The following is a 17,500-nucleotide window of genomic DNA, read 5'->3' on the forward strand; positions in this document are numbered from 1 at the left end:
TAAAGCTTCACCTCCGGCAATTTTAAACAAGGAAACACTGTGTGTTTGTGTGGCTAAAGGCTAAAAGCTTCCCACCATCTTTCTACTTTGACTTCTCCATTATTAATTGAACGAATTGTAAAAGATTCAGCAACACAGATGTGCAGAATACTGTGTAATTGCGCGATGAAAAGAGACGACTTTTAGCCGTAAGTGGTGCTGGGCTAATATGTCCCCTCCAACCAATAATGTCACAAAACGCGTCATCATTCCGCGACGTTTTCAACAGGAAGCTCCGCGGGAAATTTAAAATTGTAATTTAGTAAACTTAACCGGCCGTATTGGCATGTGTTGCAATGTTAATATTTCATCATTGATATATAAACTATCAGACTGCGTGGTCGGTAGTAGTAGTTTTCAGTAGGCCTTTAATATATGCTCATTTTAAACTTTCATGCAAAGAGGGAAATCACAACTAAAAGTGTATTTATTAAACAGTTATTAAGCAGTGGCACAAACATTCATGTAATTTCCAAAACAGAAAGTGCAAGATTGTCAGAGACATTTTTAAAACAAGCTATGAGTGCACTTTTGTGCATGATGTCACCAAGATGACATATATCAAAACAACACTAAATTAAAGTGCACTTTTTGTACAGAACACCACTACAATAGTTTCTAACAAATAAAGTGCACTTTTGTGCATGATGTCACACAAAATATTTCAATAAGTGTCAAATAAAAATGAGCTGCATAATAGGAAATCCAATAGTGTATGTCCTTCGCTATGTGGTAGGTTCCTGCGGACGTTATCTCCTTCTGTTGTTGACTATTTTTTTCATACGGTGTTGATGTGGAAATGGTTGCTTCGGCATTTTTTGGGTGTGGCACCGAACGGAGATGTTGACATGCGGAGTTTCAAGCATTCCTCATTCTCTAGGGGGTGACTTTACAAATTATGCTACATATTAGCAGTAATGCTACTTTTGCGCCACACTTGACAAATAAATCCTTTATAAATATATGTATTGAATAATAGTTCAACAAAATATAAATGTAAGTTCATAAACTGTGAAAAGAAATGCAACAATGCAATATTCAGTGTTGACAGCTAGATTTTTTGTGGACATGTTGCATAAATATTGATGTGAAAGATTTCTTTTTTTGTGACGAAATGTTTGAATGGATCTGTATTACAATCCCCAAGGAGGGCACTTTAAGTTGATTACTTCTATGTGTAGAAATCTTTATTTATAATTGAATCACTTGTTTATTTTTCAACAAGTTTTTAGTTATTTTTACATCTTATTTTCAAAATACTTCAAGAAGACAACTACAATTTAATAAATCAGAAACTGATGACATAGTGCTGTATTTTACTTCTTTATCTCTTTTTTTTCAACCAAAAATGCTTTGCTCAGATTAGAGTGTACCTGAATTAAAAAAAAGTTCACAGGGGGTACATCACTGAAAAAATGTTGAGAACCACTGCCTTACGGGGTCGCGGGTGGTGCTGGAGCCTATCTTAACTGCATTCAGGTGGAAGGCGATGTACACCCTGGACAAGTCGCCACCTCATCGCAGAAAGATAGCGACCACATTACCTAGTTAGTGTTTTTTATTTCATCAGTGCATATAAACTGTGTACTGTAAATGTGTATTTCTATCATTTTTGTAGTTGTTTATTAATGTGTAACCCATATGGAAATATAGTGTCACTAATATATTCTCCTATTATTTATTTCTAATTTATGGTGTGCCAAAAGTCACTTTGGTCACTTAAAATGTTAATTTATGATGTGTCAAGGTCTTGTGTTCACTACCGGGTTAAACTAATGATACATGCGCACAGCACGTTATTCACACGTTGGCCAGTAGAGGTCGCATGCGCCTTTGTTATTCCAATCACTTCTTCACCGAGTGAAGACACGAGTCATCATTGTATTTCAAAGACAAAGTTTAAAAGTTAAAAATACTTGTTACTTCTGTGACCGAGTGTTGGAAAAGCAGCATAAGATAGCCGGGTTCCAGTGGGCCTTGGATTGCTGTGTTTTGTGCTGCTGAGAACTCCAATTGGTTTTTTGTGTGATCCTTAAGTCTGGTTCCAAGCTGGACTTGAGTTTGATGGCGAGCCAGTCCCAGTGAGTGAGAGTCTGCGGAGAGGGAGCGTTTGGATGTGGTGTGGCCAGCTACATCGGTCTCCACACTCTGCAGTGACCTATAGCTGAACTGATCTACCATCAGAGTCGCAAGTATCGAACCGAATCAATATGGAATAACGGATTACAAAAGAACTAAGGATTCCCAACAGAGGAATATAGACAGTGTTCAATTCAGTACTACCCGGGTAGAATTCAAATTTAAGACGGACATTTATTCTATTTTTATTTTTGTAACAGAGATCTATTATTTTATTTTTGGGGTATTTTCAATTCAAAAAACACACTGTTCATGTGTTGTTGTTTATTATTGTGCAATAAATTTGCCAGCAGCTGTTCTGTGGTCCACTAAGTACAAAACGTCTCATTTCGAGTCTCTCAATGATACAGCCAAGAACCTAGTAATCTTAATTGTTGTACTAACCTGCAATCCTACAGTAGGGGTGCTACAAATGTTTTAAAATAAAAGAAAGAATCCAATATTTCACAAACTCTGCTAATAAATACAGTATGTTTATTAAGACAAGATTAATTCATAAGCATTGCAGCATTTCAACAGTGATATTTTCCACTTTTGAGTGTCCCCAAAAAATCGAATTCCTGTTTTTGTCCAACAATTTCCATGCATCAGAAGCGTTCTTTTTTCCCCATCGGCCAGTTGTGGGATGTCATTAAAGAATGCAATGACAAAGACACGAGTTGTTTTATTTTGGAGGCCATGCAGTCTATAACTTTCTCATCTGAGCCATCAAGTCATCCAGGCTTTGCTCAGTCTCTTCTACAGTCTCGCCAGCATCTGTATTCTGCTCCAGGGATAAAAAACAATGAAGGTTGAATTCAAAAGTTTCTCAATGCGCCTCTACGTCACGACTGACCACAACTGGAATGGTGTACGCCGCAGCGATGCCTTCAGGGAGGTCTGCTAAAGCGGCCGCCGCTGCTGCCTGCGTGTCTTCGTTGGCCTCCTCAGACACCAGTTCAATACCTGCGGGATGACATGAAGACCTTTTTTAACACCTGGCAACATGAACACGGCTGATGCGGCATGGCTAACCCCATTCATTGTCTTCATGCACCACCGCCACCTCCTCCTCCTGGACGACCTCCACCTTCGGCCGCTCCGCTTCTCGCTTCTGGTGGGACACATTTCGAAGCGGCAGGCGCGGTAAGCCGAGGTAAGATTTTGGCGTATCATGCAATGTCTTTGATCTTCACCTTGTACTCATCCTGCTGTCTCCTGCAGTGGCGGTCGTTGCACTGGGTGTTGGCTTTCATGGCCATGGTGGGGAAGAAGTCCTGCATGGCGTTGTAGCCCAGGTAATAACTCACGCTGCCGAACTTTAGCAAATACCTGCAACATCATCACAATCAGTTTCACTTGTTGATACTATGACTCGGGAAATTGTGTTTGATGTAAATATAAACTGAAATGATTTGCAGATCCTCTTCAACCCATATTCAGTTGAATGCACTACAAAGACAAGATATTTGATGTTCAAACTCATAAACTTAATTTTTTATTTGCAAATAATAATTACTTAGAATTTCATGGCTGCAACACGTGCCAAAGTAGTTGGGAAAGGGCATGTTCACCACTGTGTTACATCAATAATTACTCAATAAACGTTAGGGAACTGAGGAAACTAATTGTTGAAGCTTTGAAAGTGGAATTCTTTCCTATTCTTTTTTTATGTAGAGCTTCAGTCGTTTAAGTGTCGTATTTTAACCTTCATAATGCGCCACACATTTTCGATGGGAGACAGGTCTGGACTGTAACTTACCGATGTGTAAGTTACCCATGCCTTGGGCACAAATGCACCCCCATACCATCACAGATTCTGGCTTTTGAACTTTGCGTCGATAACAGTCTGGTTGGTTCGCTTCCCCTTTGGTCCGGATGACACGATGTCGAATATTTCCAAAAACAATTTAAAATGTGGACTCGTCAGACCACAGAACACTTTTCCACTTTGCATCAGTCCATCTTAGATGATCTCGGGCCCAGAGAAGCCAGCGGCGTTTCTGGATGTTGTTGATAAATGGCTTTCACTTTGCATAGTGAGCTTTAACTTGCGCTTACAGATGTAGCGACAAACTGTATTTAGTGACAGTGGTTTTCTGAAGTATTCCTGCGCCATGTAGTGATCCTTTATATTGATGTCGGTTTTTGATACAGTGCCGTCTGAGGGATCGAAGGTCACGGTCATTCAATGTTGGTTTCCGGCCATGCCGCTTACGTGGAGTGATTTCTCCAGATTCTCTGAACCTTTTGATGATATTATGGACCGTAGATGTTGAAATCCCTAAATTTCTTGCAATTGCACTTTGAGAAACGTTGTTCTTAAACTGTTTGCTCGCGCAGTTGTGAACAAAGGGGTGTACCTCGCCCCTTCCTTTCTTGTGAATGACGGAGCATTTTTCGGGAAGCTGTTTTTATACCCAATCATGGCACCCACCTGTTCCCAATTAGCCTGCACACCTGTGGGATGTTCCAAATAAGTGTTTGATGAGCATTCCTCAACTTTATCAGTATTTATTGCCACCTTTCCCAACTTCTTTGTCACGTGTTGCTGGCATCAAATTCTTAAGTCAATGAATTTCTTGCAAAAAAAAAAAAAAAATGTTTATCAGTTTAAACATCAAATATGTTGTCTTTGTAGCATATTCAACTGAATATGGGTTGAAAATGATTTGCAAATCATTGTATTCCGTTTATATTTACATCTAACACAATTTCCCAACTCATATGGAAACGGGGTTTGTATTACTCATGCATACGTAACCAGAGTGTCCCATTGATTGCTTCAGGTTTGTAGCGTTTCCAGTAGCCATCAGTGACCACACTTACTTGAGGACATTTTGGACCAGGACTCCTGCCACCACGCCCATTGTCGTGGGTAAACTGGCAGCGCATACGCCTTCCCTCTTGAGGGTCTTCTCGTCAATGTTGGTGGCCACCACCAGAGGAGGAGCACACTGAGGGAGAAAAGGTCAAAATCAGGATTCCTTTGAGGGTAAATTATGAAAACCCGTTTTGTTATAATGTCGAGTTTTGCAAACTGTAAATGGGTTGTACTTGTATAGCGCTTTTCTACCTTCAAGGTACTCAAAGCGCTTTGACACTACTTCCACATCCACCCATTCACACACTGATGGCGGGAGCTGCCATGCAAGGCCACAACCACGACCCATCAGGAGCAAGGGTGGAGTGTCTTGCTCAAGGACACAACGGACGTGACAAGGTTGGTAGAAGGTGGGGATTGAACCAGGAACTAGGGCTGGGCGATATTGCCTTATTTTAATATCTCGATATTTTTAAGCCGTATCGCGATACACGATATACATCTCCATATTTTGCCTTAGCCTTGAATGAACACTTGATGCATATAATCACAGCAGTATGATGATTCTATGTGTCTACATTAAAACATTCTTCTTCATACTGCTTTAATATATGCTCATTTTAAACTTTCATGCAGAGAGGGAAATCACAACTATTTAGTGTATTTATTAAACAGTTATTAAACAGTGGCACAAACATTCACGTCATGTCCAAAACAGAAAGTGCAAGATTGTCAGAGACATTTTCAAACAAGCTACGAGCGCACTTTTGTGCATGATTTCACTGAGATGACATATCAAAACAACACTAAATTAAAGTGTACTTTTTGTACAGAATGCCTCTACAATAGTTTAAAACAAAGTGCACTTCATTTACACTGAATCACTGAATTTCCCCCAGGGATCAATAAAGTACTTTCTATTCTATTCTACTCTTTTGTGCATGATGTCACAAGATATTTTAATAAGTGTCAAATAAAATAGGACTTAAAAGCCTACTGAAATGAGATGTTCTTATTTAAACGGGGATAGCAGGTCCATTCTATGTGTCATACTTGATCATTTGGCGATATTGCCATATTTTTGCTGAAAGGATTTAGTAGAGAACATCGACTTTTGGTCGCTAATAAACAAGCCTCGCCTGTACCGGAAGTAGCAGACAATATGCGCGTGACGTCACGGGTTGTGGAGCTCCTCACATCTGAACATTGTTTACAATCATTGACGCCAGCAGCAAGAGCGATTCGGACCGAGAAAGCGACGATTTCCCCATTAATTTGAGCGAGGATGAAAGATTTGTGGATGAGGAAAATGAGAGTGAAGGACTAGAAGAAAAGAAAAAAAGACTAGGGAAGTGGGAGCAATTCAGATGTTATTAGACACATTTACTAGGATAATTCTGGAAAATCCCTTATCTGCTTATTGTGCGGTGTTAATTTTGACAGCAAAATTTGATTTAGTTTGTCATAGTCTTTTGACTAAAATGTAATTTAGTTTTAGTCATAATTTAGTTATTTAAATTGTTTTAGTTTTAGTCTAGTTTTAGTTGACTAATAATAAGATTATAGTCGGCGAAAACTACAGTAGATTTAGTCGACTAAAGGGTAATATGTAAACTTTCCCTTCAATTTCTGAAAGTCAAAGCAAAACAGCGGAAAAATCACCGACACAAGTCGTATTTTGATGAAAATCATGTCTCAAATTTAGTATTTCACGAGTAAGCCGTGTAATAAACGGGATAACGTCGAGTGAGTTGTATGTTGTGGAAAATGCTTACCTGTGTGTGGATTTCGGGGTGATTTGACTGTAAATGTTGCTTCGAATTGGTTGTGTTTTTCCCCGTAATCCTCGCGCTGCATTTCTTACACTGCGTCTTGTTATCTTTGACCTCAAATATAAAATGTCCCCATATGTCCTCTCTCCTCTTCCTCCCTGGCGTTGACATGTCTTCTGCAGCGTTTACGTCACTTCCTTACCACGTCACTCTGATTGGTTCTCTTCCCAACTCCTCCCGCCTCTTCCTAACGAAACGTTTACGTCACTTCCTTACGTCGCTCTGATTGGTTCTCTTCCCAACTCCTCCCGCCTCTTCCTAACGAAACGAGTTCCGATTGGATCTCGTCTCTGGCAGACATTTTCGTCTCGTTTTTATTCGTTGACGAATATATCAATACATCTCGTCATCGTCTTAGTCCACGTAAATAATTTTTAATTTAGTTATTGTCTCGTTTTAGTCAGAAAAAAAAGGTCGTTGACGATAACTATGACGAAAAGTTTTCGTCAACAAAATTAACACTTTTATTGTGTTACTAGTGTTTTAGTGAGATTATATGGTCGTACCACGAAGCCACGTTTCTCGACGAAGCGAAGGCAGCCGTTGGGGCTGGGCTGAGATTTATTATTTTTTCCCTCCTTCATGGTGGAAGCATCCCACGTTCGGAGGAGGCAAGAGAGCCTGCAGCTGCCTCTTTGACAGGTGCACGAGGAACGATGCAAGCTCTCCGCTCATAACTACGGTAAGAGCCGACTTATCACCACAATTTTCTCACCGAAACCTGCCGGTTGACATGTGGTAGGGAACCATGTTCGCTTGACCGCTCTGTTCCATAGTAAAGCTTCACCGTCATCTTTAGGGAATGTAAACAAGGAAACACCGGCTATGTTTGTGTTGCTGAAGGCTTCCCACCTACATCTTTCTTCTTTGACGTCTCCATTATTAATTGAACAAATTGCAAAAGATTCAGCAACACTGATGTCCAGAATACTGTGTAATAACGCGATTAAAGCAGACGACTTATAGCTGGGATCGGGGCTGGAACAAAATGTCCGCTACAATCCATGTTGCCACGCGCAAGCGTCATCATACCGCGACGTTTTCAACAGGATACTTTGCGCGAAATTTAAAATTGCAATTTAGTAAACTAAAAAGGCCGTATTGGCATGTGTTGCAATTTTAATATTTCATCATTGATATATAAACTATCAGACTGTGTGGTCCGTTGTAGTGGGTTTCAGTAGGCCTTTAAATTACGCCAAAATATGTAGAATATGCTTAAAAAAAATCTGATGTTGTGAAGCCACAACATTTAAAGCGCTATGTGGCGAAGGCCTACGTAGCACAAAACATAGTCAAACGAGGACCAGCTGTAATGCAGCTGTTTTTTGTTTCTGACGTACCGCGAAGCAGGCAGTCTCTCCGGGAATGATGAGCTGAATGTGTCCTGAAACGGCATTCTCGCTGACTCCAGACTCCATCCAGACCTGTCCAAGCTCATTGCAAGCCTGAGGGAAAGGACGTGGAAAGGTCAGCGCATACAATAGGGAAGTGATTCATATGACCTCATTCCTGAGGAGTAAATCATTTTGCAATGCAGTCTGCTGAAAATGATGCGAAGTCCCACTCTGCATAGCAAGTGAAGCAATAGTCAAAGTTTGAATGGCAACAAAACACAAAACAATCTACTGCCATTTGGCGGCAAAAGTGGGTAGTGCATGCCCCAAATTTGTCACGTTTCATGTGTCAGGTAAACCGCGACGTATGGGGCCATATGAATCCCCGTCCTACTGTTAGTCCAGAAGCTCTGTGTTGTGTTGTGTTGTGTTGTCGCACTTACTGCATTGATGGCCATGCGGGCCTCGAAGTTGTCCACGCAGCTCAGGACTAAATCCACGGGCTTTCCCTCCGCTATGCCTCCATGACTAAGAAGACAAGGGAGCACTTAGGAAAGTTTCACTGGGGGCGAAGCAATGGAAGCAGGACAAAAACCAAACACCTGAGACGTTCCATAAAGTGAGTGAAGTTGTCCAGTGTGGTGATGTTGTAGTTGTGGGTCTCAAACGACACATCTGGATTGATGTTCCTTGGTGAGGAGGGAGAAGAATCAGTGTGGAGGAAAAACTTTAGTTTCAAGAAGTTTGTCCCTCCGGGATTTTGTGTGATTGTTGCGGCTTGAAATTCCTGATGCCACGGCAGCATTTTTGAAAGAGTTCTGGCAAAAGTTGCAATTTTTTAAGGCTTATTTTTTCCATTTCATTTGCTTGTGGTTTTATGAATTTGATTATTTTAGGTCTTTTTTGTAACTCTGACGCAAAAAAAGCACAGGATTTTAACAAATCCAAAAAAATATGCTGTATTTTCATTCGAGATGTCTGATAATGACTTTTTTGCAAAAATCCGATTTTCCGATATTGTCCAACTCTTAATTACCGATTCCGTTTTCAACCGATACCGATATATACAGTCGTGGAATTAACCCATTATTATGCCTAATTTTGTTGTGATGCCCAGCTGGATGCATTAAACAATGTAACAAGGTTTTCCAAAATAAATCAACTCAAGTTATGGAAAAAAAATGCCAACATGGCACTGCCATATTTATTATTGAAGTCACAAAGTGCATTATTATTTTTTTTTACATGCCTCAAAACAGCAGCTTGGAATTTGGGACATGCTTTTCCTGAGAGAGCATGAGGCGGTTGAGGTGGGCGGGGTTTGGTAGGTTTTGGGTATTTGTTCTGTTCTGTTACGGTGTGGATGTTCTCGTGAAACGTGTTGGTCATTCTTGTTTGGTGTGGGTTCACAGTGTGGAGCATATTTGTAACAGTGTTAAAGTTGTCTATACGGCCACCCTCAGTGTGACCTGTATGGTTGTTGAACAAGTATGCCTTGCATTCAGTTGTGTGTGTGAAAAGCCGTAGATATTATGTGATTGGGCCGGCTCGCAAAGGCAGTGCTTTTAAGATTTATTGGCGCTCTGTACCCCTCCCTTTGTCCATGTATACAGCAGTGTTTTAAAAAGTCATAAATTGCACTTTTTGAAACCAATAACAATAGTTTTGAAACGGATACCGATACTTTCTGATATTACATTTTAAAGCATTTATCGGCCGATAATATCGGCAGTCCGATATATTTGGACATCCCTAATTTTCATCTTAAGTGAAATGTTTTGTAATGTTTTTGTACATGGGCAGATATTTATCAGTCGCTTCCCCACCCCAAAGATCTCAAAGGCCTTTTTTTATTTTTAAATCCCCGAATTTTCAGAAATTCCTCCCGAAAAATTGTAACTGAAAGCGCAGAGGGTTTTAAAAGGTGTTTTTTGCGGTAAAATCGTGAGACAAAGTAAAACTTCCAATAAAATGTGTCAATTTTCCCTCTAATTATAAAAGGTAAATTTACGGAAGAAAAAGTAATTAATGAACGAATATAAACAGACTGGGAAAAAAAATTATCTGACCAACACAGCACACAAAAATGTGGAAAATAGGCTTTATTCAGCAACAACATAGTACATGTTTATTACTGCAAGGTCAGCCTTCACATGAGGAAAATCAATTAAAACTTTCAGTTACAAATACTTTATACTAAAAACGACAAAAACAATGTATGATTATGGCCAAATAATCACAATATTTTATCAATATTGAAATTACGATTGTTAATTGTTCGGTGAATTTGTGTTTGGGGGAATTGAATTCAGCTGGGACCATTTGAGTGGCATAAATGTAGCTTGCAATGAATGATGATAATGATCAATGATTGATTGATTGAAACTTTTTAGTAGATTGCACAGTACAGTACATATTCCGTACAATTGACCACTAATAAGTTTTTCAACTTGTTTAAGTCGGGGTCCACGTTAATCAATTCATGGTCAAACGATGGATGGGTGTTCAGTTCTTTGAGAAAATTGCAAATCAAATCCATTCCATTTTCATTATTATTAAAGTAATGAGGCTGCTTATAATTTTGTGGGGATTGGTTGAATTTGTGGGACGATGGTAACAAACCCTAGAGGGACTGAGAATAGGACCTGGTCTGTACCTGAGCGTGTGTTCGGCTGCTTCGACCTTGCTGAGGCCGGCTTGGTGAGGCTGGAAAAACAGTCTGTTCATGTTGGCCAGTTCCACTTTGTCGTAGTCGAACAGCAGCAGCTGGCAACACATGTGACCACGTTAGTCTGCGCCATCTTGCATTGATCTATTGAAACTTATTAGTAGATTGCACAGCACAGTACATACCTTGTTTCCATATGGGTTGGGAAATTGTGTTAGATGTAAATGTAAACGGAATACAATGATTTGCAAATCCTTTTCAACCCATATTCAGTTGAATGCACTACAAAGACAAGATATTTGATGTTCAAACTCATACATTTTTTTTTTGCAAGTAATAATTAACTTAGAATTTCATGGCTGCAACACATGCCAAAGTAGTTGGGAAAGGGCATGTTCACCCCTGTGTTACATCACCTTTTCTTTTAACAACACTCAATAAACGTTTGGAAACTGAGGAAACTAATTGTTGAAGCTTTGAAAGTGGAATTCTTTCCCATTTTTTTTTTATGTAGAGCTTCAGTCGTTCAACGTGTCTCCGCTGTCATATTTTACGCTTCATAATGCGCCAGACATTTTCGATGGGAGACAGGTCTGGACTGCAGGCGGGCCAGGAAAGTATCTGCACTCTTTTTTTATGAAGCCACGCTGTTGTAACAGGTGCTGAATGTGGCCTGGCATTATCTTGCTGAAATAAGTATGTACCTTTCAGCATTTATGGTGCCTTCACAGATGTGTAAGTTACCCATTCCTTGGGCACTAATGCACCCCCATACCATCACAGATGCTGGCTTTTGAACTCTGCGTTGAAAACAGTCTGGATGGTTCGCTTCCCCTTTGGTCCGGATGACATGATGTCGAATATTTCCAAAAACAATTTAAAATGTGGACTCGTCAGACCACAGAACACGTTTCCACTTTGCATGAGTACATCTTAGATGATCTCGGGCGCAGAGAAGCCGGCGGCGTTTCTGGATGTTGTTGATGAATGGCTTTCGCTTTGCATAGTAGAGCTTTAACTTGCATTTACAGACGTAGCAACGAACTGTATTTAGTGACAGTGGTTTTCTGAAGTGTTCCTGAGCCCATGTGGTGATATCCTTTAGAGATTGATGTCGGTTTTTGATACAGTGCCGTCTGAGGGATCGAAGGTCACGGTCATTCAATGTTGATTTCCGGCCATGCCGCTTACGTGGAGTGATTTCTCCAGATTCTCTGAACCTTTTGATGATATTATGGACCGTAGATGTTGAAATCCCTAAATTTCTTGCAATTGCACTTTGAGAAACGTTGTTCTTAAACATAGCTCACGCAGTTGTGAACAAAAGGGGTGTACCTCGCCCCATCCTTTCTTGTGAAAGACTGAGCATTTTTTGGGAAGCTGTTTTTATACCCAAATCATGGCACCCACCTGTTCCCAATTAGTCTGCACACCTGTGGGATGTTCCAAAAAAGTGTTTGTTGAGCATTCATCAACTTTATCAGTATTTATTGCCACCATTCCAAACTTCTTTGTCATGTGTTGCTGGCATCAAATTCTAAATTATTTGCAAAGAAAAAAAAATGTGTATCAGTTTGAACATCAAATATGTTGTCTTTATAGCGTATTCAACTGAATATGGGTTGAAAATGATTTGCAAATCATTTATTCAGTTTACATTAGGGATGCACCGAAATGAAAATTTGTGGCCGAAGCCGAATATAATTTAAACGCTTGGCCGAAGGCCAAATACCGAATAATGAATGCAGTTTTTCCCCAAAAATTTAATATTGCATAAATAGCCTAGAAAAAATATTTGGACATGTTTTTCAAATAAAGTAATTTTTTATTGAATATTGAATTTTTTTTTAATATTCCAGTAGTCTTTGCTTTTCAAAAAAAGCAGTTTTTCATTTATATTAGGCCTTCAAACAAAACATGCATTCCAAAAAAGAAAAAAGAAAGTGCATTAAAGTGGATAAACCCACAACAAATGAATTATTGTCCTTTTGGCAAAAGTCTGCTTAGCCACAGTAGATAGGCTAATAATGTAAACAGAAGGCTTAAGTAAAGCTCAATTAAGTGTGTGCTTGTAACCTCTTACACTTATACAGGTGGCCTACACAACAGGCTAATAATGTAAACAGAAGGCTTAAGTAAAGCTCAATTAAGTGTGTGCTTGTAACCTCATACACTTATACAGGTAGCCTACACAACAGGCTAATAATGTAAACAGAGGCCCCACTAAATCTCAATAAGTGTGTGCTTGTAACCTCATACACTTATACAGGTACACAACATATCCCAACATCACCGCACGTTGGTTGATTGCGTCACCGCGTCAAAAAATTGCGTCACACGCCACTATTCGGCCTTGTTTTTAACTCATTCCACCGAAGGCCGAATGTGGCTTTTTTGCCATATTCGGCCGAATATATTCGGTTACCGATTAATCGGTGCATCCCTAGTTTATATTTACATCTAACACAATTTCCCAACTCATATGGAAACAGGGTTTGTACATATTCCCTACAACTGACCACTAAATGGTAACACCCGAATAACTTTTCCAACTTGTTTAAGTCGGGGTCCACGTTAATCGATTCATGGTACCTTATCGAACATAACTGTAGCGTCGGCTTGACAGATGCCACGGTCTTTATTGTACAAGAGGTCACAGAAGAAAGGCGTGTTTTATTACCTTACCAATGCCACATCTAGTCAGCATTTCCGCTGTCACGCTGCCCACTCCACCAACACCCACCACGGCCACCGTGAAAGTCCTGATGTTCTGTCAACAGAAGGCAAGATCAGCATTAATGGCAACAACAGACAAGTTAGGATGGCTTCAATATTTAACTTGCCTCATAATTCTCCACAATGCCCATCCTCTTCAGAGCCATCAGGCGGCTGCAGTGACAAAACGGCCAGAATGACTCACAGGGCGGCGGCCACGGCAATAGAAGCAAAATAAAAGAATAAATGACACCTCACCTGTAAGGGTTGGAATCCACCACGTCCGCGCTCATTTGCTCAATTTTGGGTCTCTGCGTCTGCTGCGCCCTGCGAGCATCTCCCATGGCGCTCTGCTGCTGCTTGCACTTGATCAGTTCATTCTCCAACTCCCTCACACGGAGCTTCAGTTCCTCCACCGTCGCCATCACAAAAAAAAAATAAACACACAAAAGGCGTAATCGACGGTAGAAAAAAAGAAAGAAAAAGTAACGCGAATGGCGAAGGACGCCAAGTTGAGACTGGACACAGAAAAGTACACGTCTTCACAACTCCGATCAGCTGGCAGGATGTGCGTTACAGTCAACAATGTCCGGGCGGAAGTAATGGCGCGATGTGCGTTACAGTCAACAATGTCAGGGCGGAAGTGGGAGACGCAATTGTTTTCCGGGTTTGAAATGGCGGGATTAGATGTGATATTTGGTTTTACACTGTATGAACAAAAATTTGGAAATTAATTCTACCACATTACTTTATTGGCTAAGTTTTATATTCATAAAGGTAAGTTTCTCAATACACGACCTGTCTTTTGTGCCTTTAAAAAATATTTTGAACTTTACATTAAAACGCTCTTTACCTCCAACAACAAAAAAGCTGTGAAAACGATGATAGTGTGTTCCAAATTTAAGTTATTTACTGAATCTGAATGAGCTCATGGCTTTGCACCTGGTTTATTTATTATATTTTTGTATTCTATTTTGTTACATTGAATTTACAATCCCCTAGCACTGTTTTATATTGTTGTTTAACTATGTTGTTTGTTTCTCACCTGTTTGTTATGGTTGAAATGTATAAATAAACATTTAAAAAAATAAAAAGATGGCATGATGTGCGTTACCGTCAACAATGTCCGGCCGGAAGTGGGAAACGCATTTGTTTTCCGGGTTTAAGATGGCGGGATGTGCGTTACAGTCAACAAAGGGTGGAAGTTTTTTAATTTTTTTAAACTTTTATTTATAAATTTCAACACTTACAAACAGACGAGAAACAATGATCAGAATATGTACAAAATAATACAGAACAGCGCCAGTGGGTTGTAAATTCAAAGTAACTAAAATAGAATACAAATATATATATCTATAGACACACACACACAATAAACAAAGTGCAAAGCCATTGGCTCTCTCATTTTCTGTAAATAACTTAAATCTGGAACACGGCATTATCGTTTTCACAGCTTTTTGGTTGTTAGAGGCAGAGAAGTGTTTTAATGTAGAGTTCTAAATCTTTTTTAAAGGCACAAAAGACAGGTCGGGTATTGAGAAACTTGCATTTACGAATATAAAACTTAGCCAATAGAATAATGAGGTTGGAAAGGTAAAAATCCTTTTCAATTTTTTGTTCATTCAGTGTAAAACCAAATATCACATCTTTAAAACAAAGCACAAATTTGTGATGAATATTGTCCAGGATGAAGCGACAGATTTGTCCGGGCGGAAGTGTGAGACGCATTGGTCTTCTGGGTTTAAGACAACGTAATAGCAAATATTCCGCATAGTGTTCATTTCATTTAATTTTCTTTTTTATATATTTATCTCCTTCACGGATGTGCATCTTTGATCTATAGACAATTATACATCAATTATACCATGAATTGATTAACGTGGACCCAGACTTAAACAAGTTGAAAAATTTATTCGGGCGTTACCATTTAGTGGTCAATTGTACGGAATATGTACTGTACTGTGCAATCTACTAATAAAAGTTTCAATCAATCAGCTATACATTTACACACCAATGCCTGAGAAGAAGCAGGATGAAGAAAAATCTTGTATTTTCCTGCCCCCTTCAACGTAAAACGCAGTCCCACTTGGGTATTCTGGCTGCTGTGTTGGATCCGCTTTGGACTGGACTCTTGCGACTGTGTTGGATCCATTATGGGTTGAACTTTTACAGTATCATGTTAGACCCGCTCGACATCCATTGCTTTCCTCCTCTCCAAGGTTCTCATAGTCATCATTGTCACCGACGTCCCACTGGGTGTGAGTTTTCCTTGCCCTTATGTGGGCCTACCGAGGATGTCGTAGTGGTTTGTGCAGCCCTTTGAGACACTAGTGATTTAGGGCTATATAAGTAAACATTGATTGATTGATTGATATTCTACAAACCAACAAATACATCCAAATATAAGGAAAACAAACAAAAAAACCCACAATAAGTGCTAAACTTCATGAAGTACAAACCGAAAAAAAAAAGTAATATACACCTGACAAGATTATACAAAACATACAAAACCAGACAAAAGTATGAGTGTTCAATTGATTTCCAGTTGCTTTATTAAATATTCTACTTATTTTTAGATTCCGCCGTTAATAGTCGGACCCAAGGGAGTAGGTTTGATTTTGAGATTGGTGCGAACACAAAATTGCTCCAAGGCAGCACTTTGAAAGTTAACTTTTTTTTTTTTTTTTTACATTAGCAATCATAATTTCACGTCATGCAGATGTTAGAGGGTAAAGTAACTAAAATGAAAGCAAAGGAGACAACTTGGAAGAGTTCTCATCGTTACTCTTTAGTGTAGGGCTGTAGTGCAACTGTGCATCATACTGTCAATCAACATAGCCTACTGTCCATCAACAACATCAGAAATACATTCATGCAATACAACATTGTAAATAAACATAAATGAACTGTAATAATCTTTTCCCCAACTTGTGTTTAAATCGCTCACAATTTTTTCCCTTCATCTACTTCTTTCTATTGCTGTTTTTGTACTATAAATATGTTACATGAAACTAAAAAAAATTCAAAAAATAAAACGGAAAGTTGAAATCCGGCAATCTGATTGGCTGTTTAACCGTGGTTTGAATATTGAGCACGGCTACTATTCTTAAAGCCTTATCACAACGTAAGCTATCACTCCGCCTCAGGCACGCATGACTGCTATGAATGGAAGTTGTTGTCATGTATCCATGACAACGGACAGTTGCAGTCCGTTGAAAAAGACAGCTGATGTTTTTACGACGTCAAAAAACGGACTAAAGTAGTTGAATTCACATGTTTAAGGTTGACTTTCACCTACGGGGAGGGTTAACAATGGTAGAGGGGACTGAGCATTGACTTTCACCTGGAAAAAAAGCGGAGGAAAAGACGAGACGCAGTGTTAATTTGGAGCTAACGTCTGGATAGGTGGGACTGTTTTTTCCGCAGTGAGAAGTGACAGCGGGGACAGCCAATCACACCTAAGTTAGCATGAAAGCGGCAACCAATCAGGGAGCGATATTTAGGTCAGAGGCGGGATTTTAACAGAGACCTACATTTAACCCTTTCTGTGCCATAATCATTGAATAAACATTACAGGCAGCGCTTGTATTGATAGTGACTACACAGTAGCGGCTGGATATTGGTAGGGACGTGTCCCTAGCGTCCCTACCCAATTCTACGCCCTTGGTCGGACCACAGTCTAGTTTAAAGAAATCTGAGGGCTAAGCAGGGTGACCACGCCCCCTCGCTCCACCAGAGCTCATTTGATTGGTCTCTGCCAAAATCCCTTCTTCTTCTTCTTCTTCTACTGCCCTCGCTGATTTCTCATGCAGTGCGGCACTTTTACCCCCATCGGTCGCTGAGGGAATATTGTCCATTATGACACCTGCTCAATTGGGGAATCGTTCTTAATTAAGGCAAAGTCCTCACAGCGCCAGATGCTTGCCAAAATACAAATTGTGCACACTGCCGGCAGCCAGGAGGAAGG

The 17,500-nt window shown here is 39.8% G+C and overlaps 1 protein-coding gene and 1 long non-coding RNA gene across 4 annotated transcripts in view; one reads left to right on the forward strand and one right to left on the reverse strand.

Annotated features, from left to right (window-relative positions):
* Positions 1-2,630: 2,630 nt before the first annotated feature.
* Positions 2,631-14,126, reverse strand: uba5 (ubiquitin-like modifier activating enzyme 5). 2 transcript variants are annotated; one of them, XM_061922276.1, is made up of 12 exons: positions 13,792-14,126; positions 13,662-13,707; positions 13,499-13,588; positions 10,807-10,916; positions 8,753-8,839; positions 8,594-8,678; positions 8,157-8,261; positions 4,987-5,114; positions 3,354-3,489; positions 3,193-3,271; positions 3,014-3,123; positions 2,631-2,941 (listed from the first exon to the last, which is right to left on the reverse strand). In XM_061922276.1, exons 1-12 carry the CDS (start codon positions 13,956-13,958, stop codon positions 2,864-2,866), a joined length of 1,221 nt encoding a protein of 406 aa, XP_061778260.1. In that variant the 5' UTR covers positions 13,959-14,126; the 3' UTR covers positions 2,631-2,863. The 2 variants fall into 2 exon arrangements, with proteins under 2 accessions (XP_061778260.1, XP_061778261.1); XM_061922277.1 differs by lacking the exon at positions 13,792-14,126 and having other exon boundaries at positions 13,504-13,588; positions 13,662-13,685.
* Positions 14,127-17,459: 3,333 nt separating this feature from the next.
* LOC133569732 (uncharacterized) overlaps positions 17,460-17,500 on the forward strand; it is a 64,299-nt gene continuing 64,258 nt past the window's right edge. For both annotated transcript variants that reach the window (XR_009809867.1, XR_009809866.1), the window contains exon 1: positions 17,460-17,500. This exon is cut by the window's right edge and continues 25 nt beyond it. This is a non-coding gene — a long non-coding RNA (uncharacterized LOC133569732).

The sequence above is a fragment of the Nerophis ophidion genome, linkage group LG15 (assembly GCF_033978795.1).
Source record: "Nerophis ophidion isolate RoL-2023_Sa linkage group LG15, RoL_Noph_v1.0, whole genome shotgun sequence".
Classification (NCBI taxonomy): domain Eukaryota; kingdom Metazoa; phylum Chordata; class Actinopteri; order Syngnathiformes; family Syngnathidae; genus Nerophis; species Nerophis ophidion.

Excerpts from the sequence above, each read along its gene's own strand:
- uba5 (XM_061922276.1), bottom strand. The coding sequence starts at position 13,958 with ATGGCGACGGTGGAGGAACTGAAGCTCCGTGTGAGGGAGTTGGAGAAT. Across the intron at positions 8,679-8,752 it reads CACTTTATGGAACGTCTCAG|TCATGGAGGCATAGCGGAGG; the intron begins GTGTTTGGTTTT and ends TTGTCTTCTTAG. Across the intron at positions 8,262-8,593 it reads CCCGCATGGCCATCAATGCA|GCTTGCAATGAGCTTGGACA; the intron begins GTAAGTGCGACA and ends CCTTTCCCTCAG.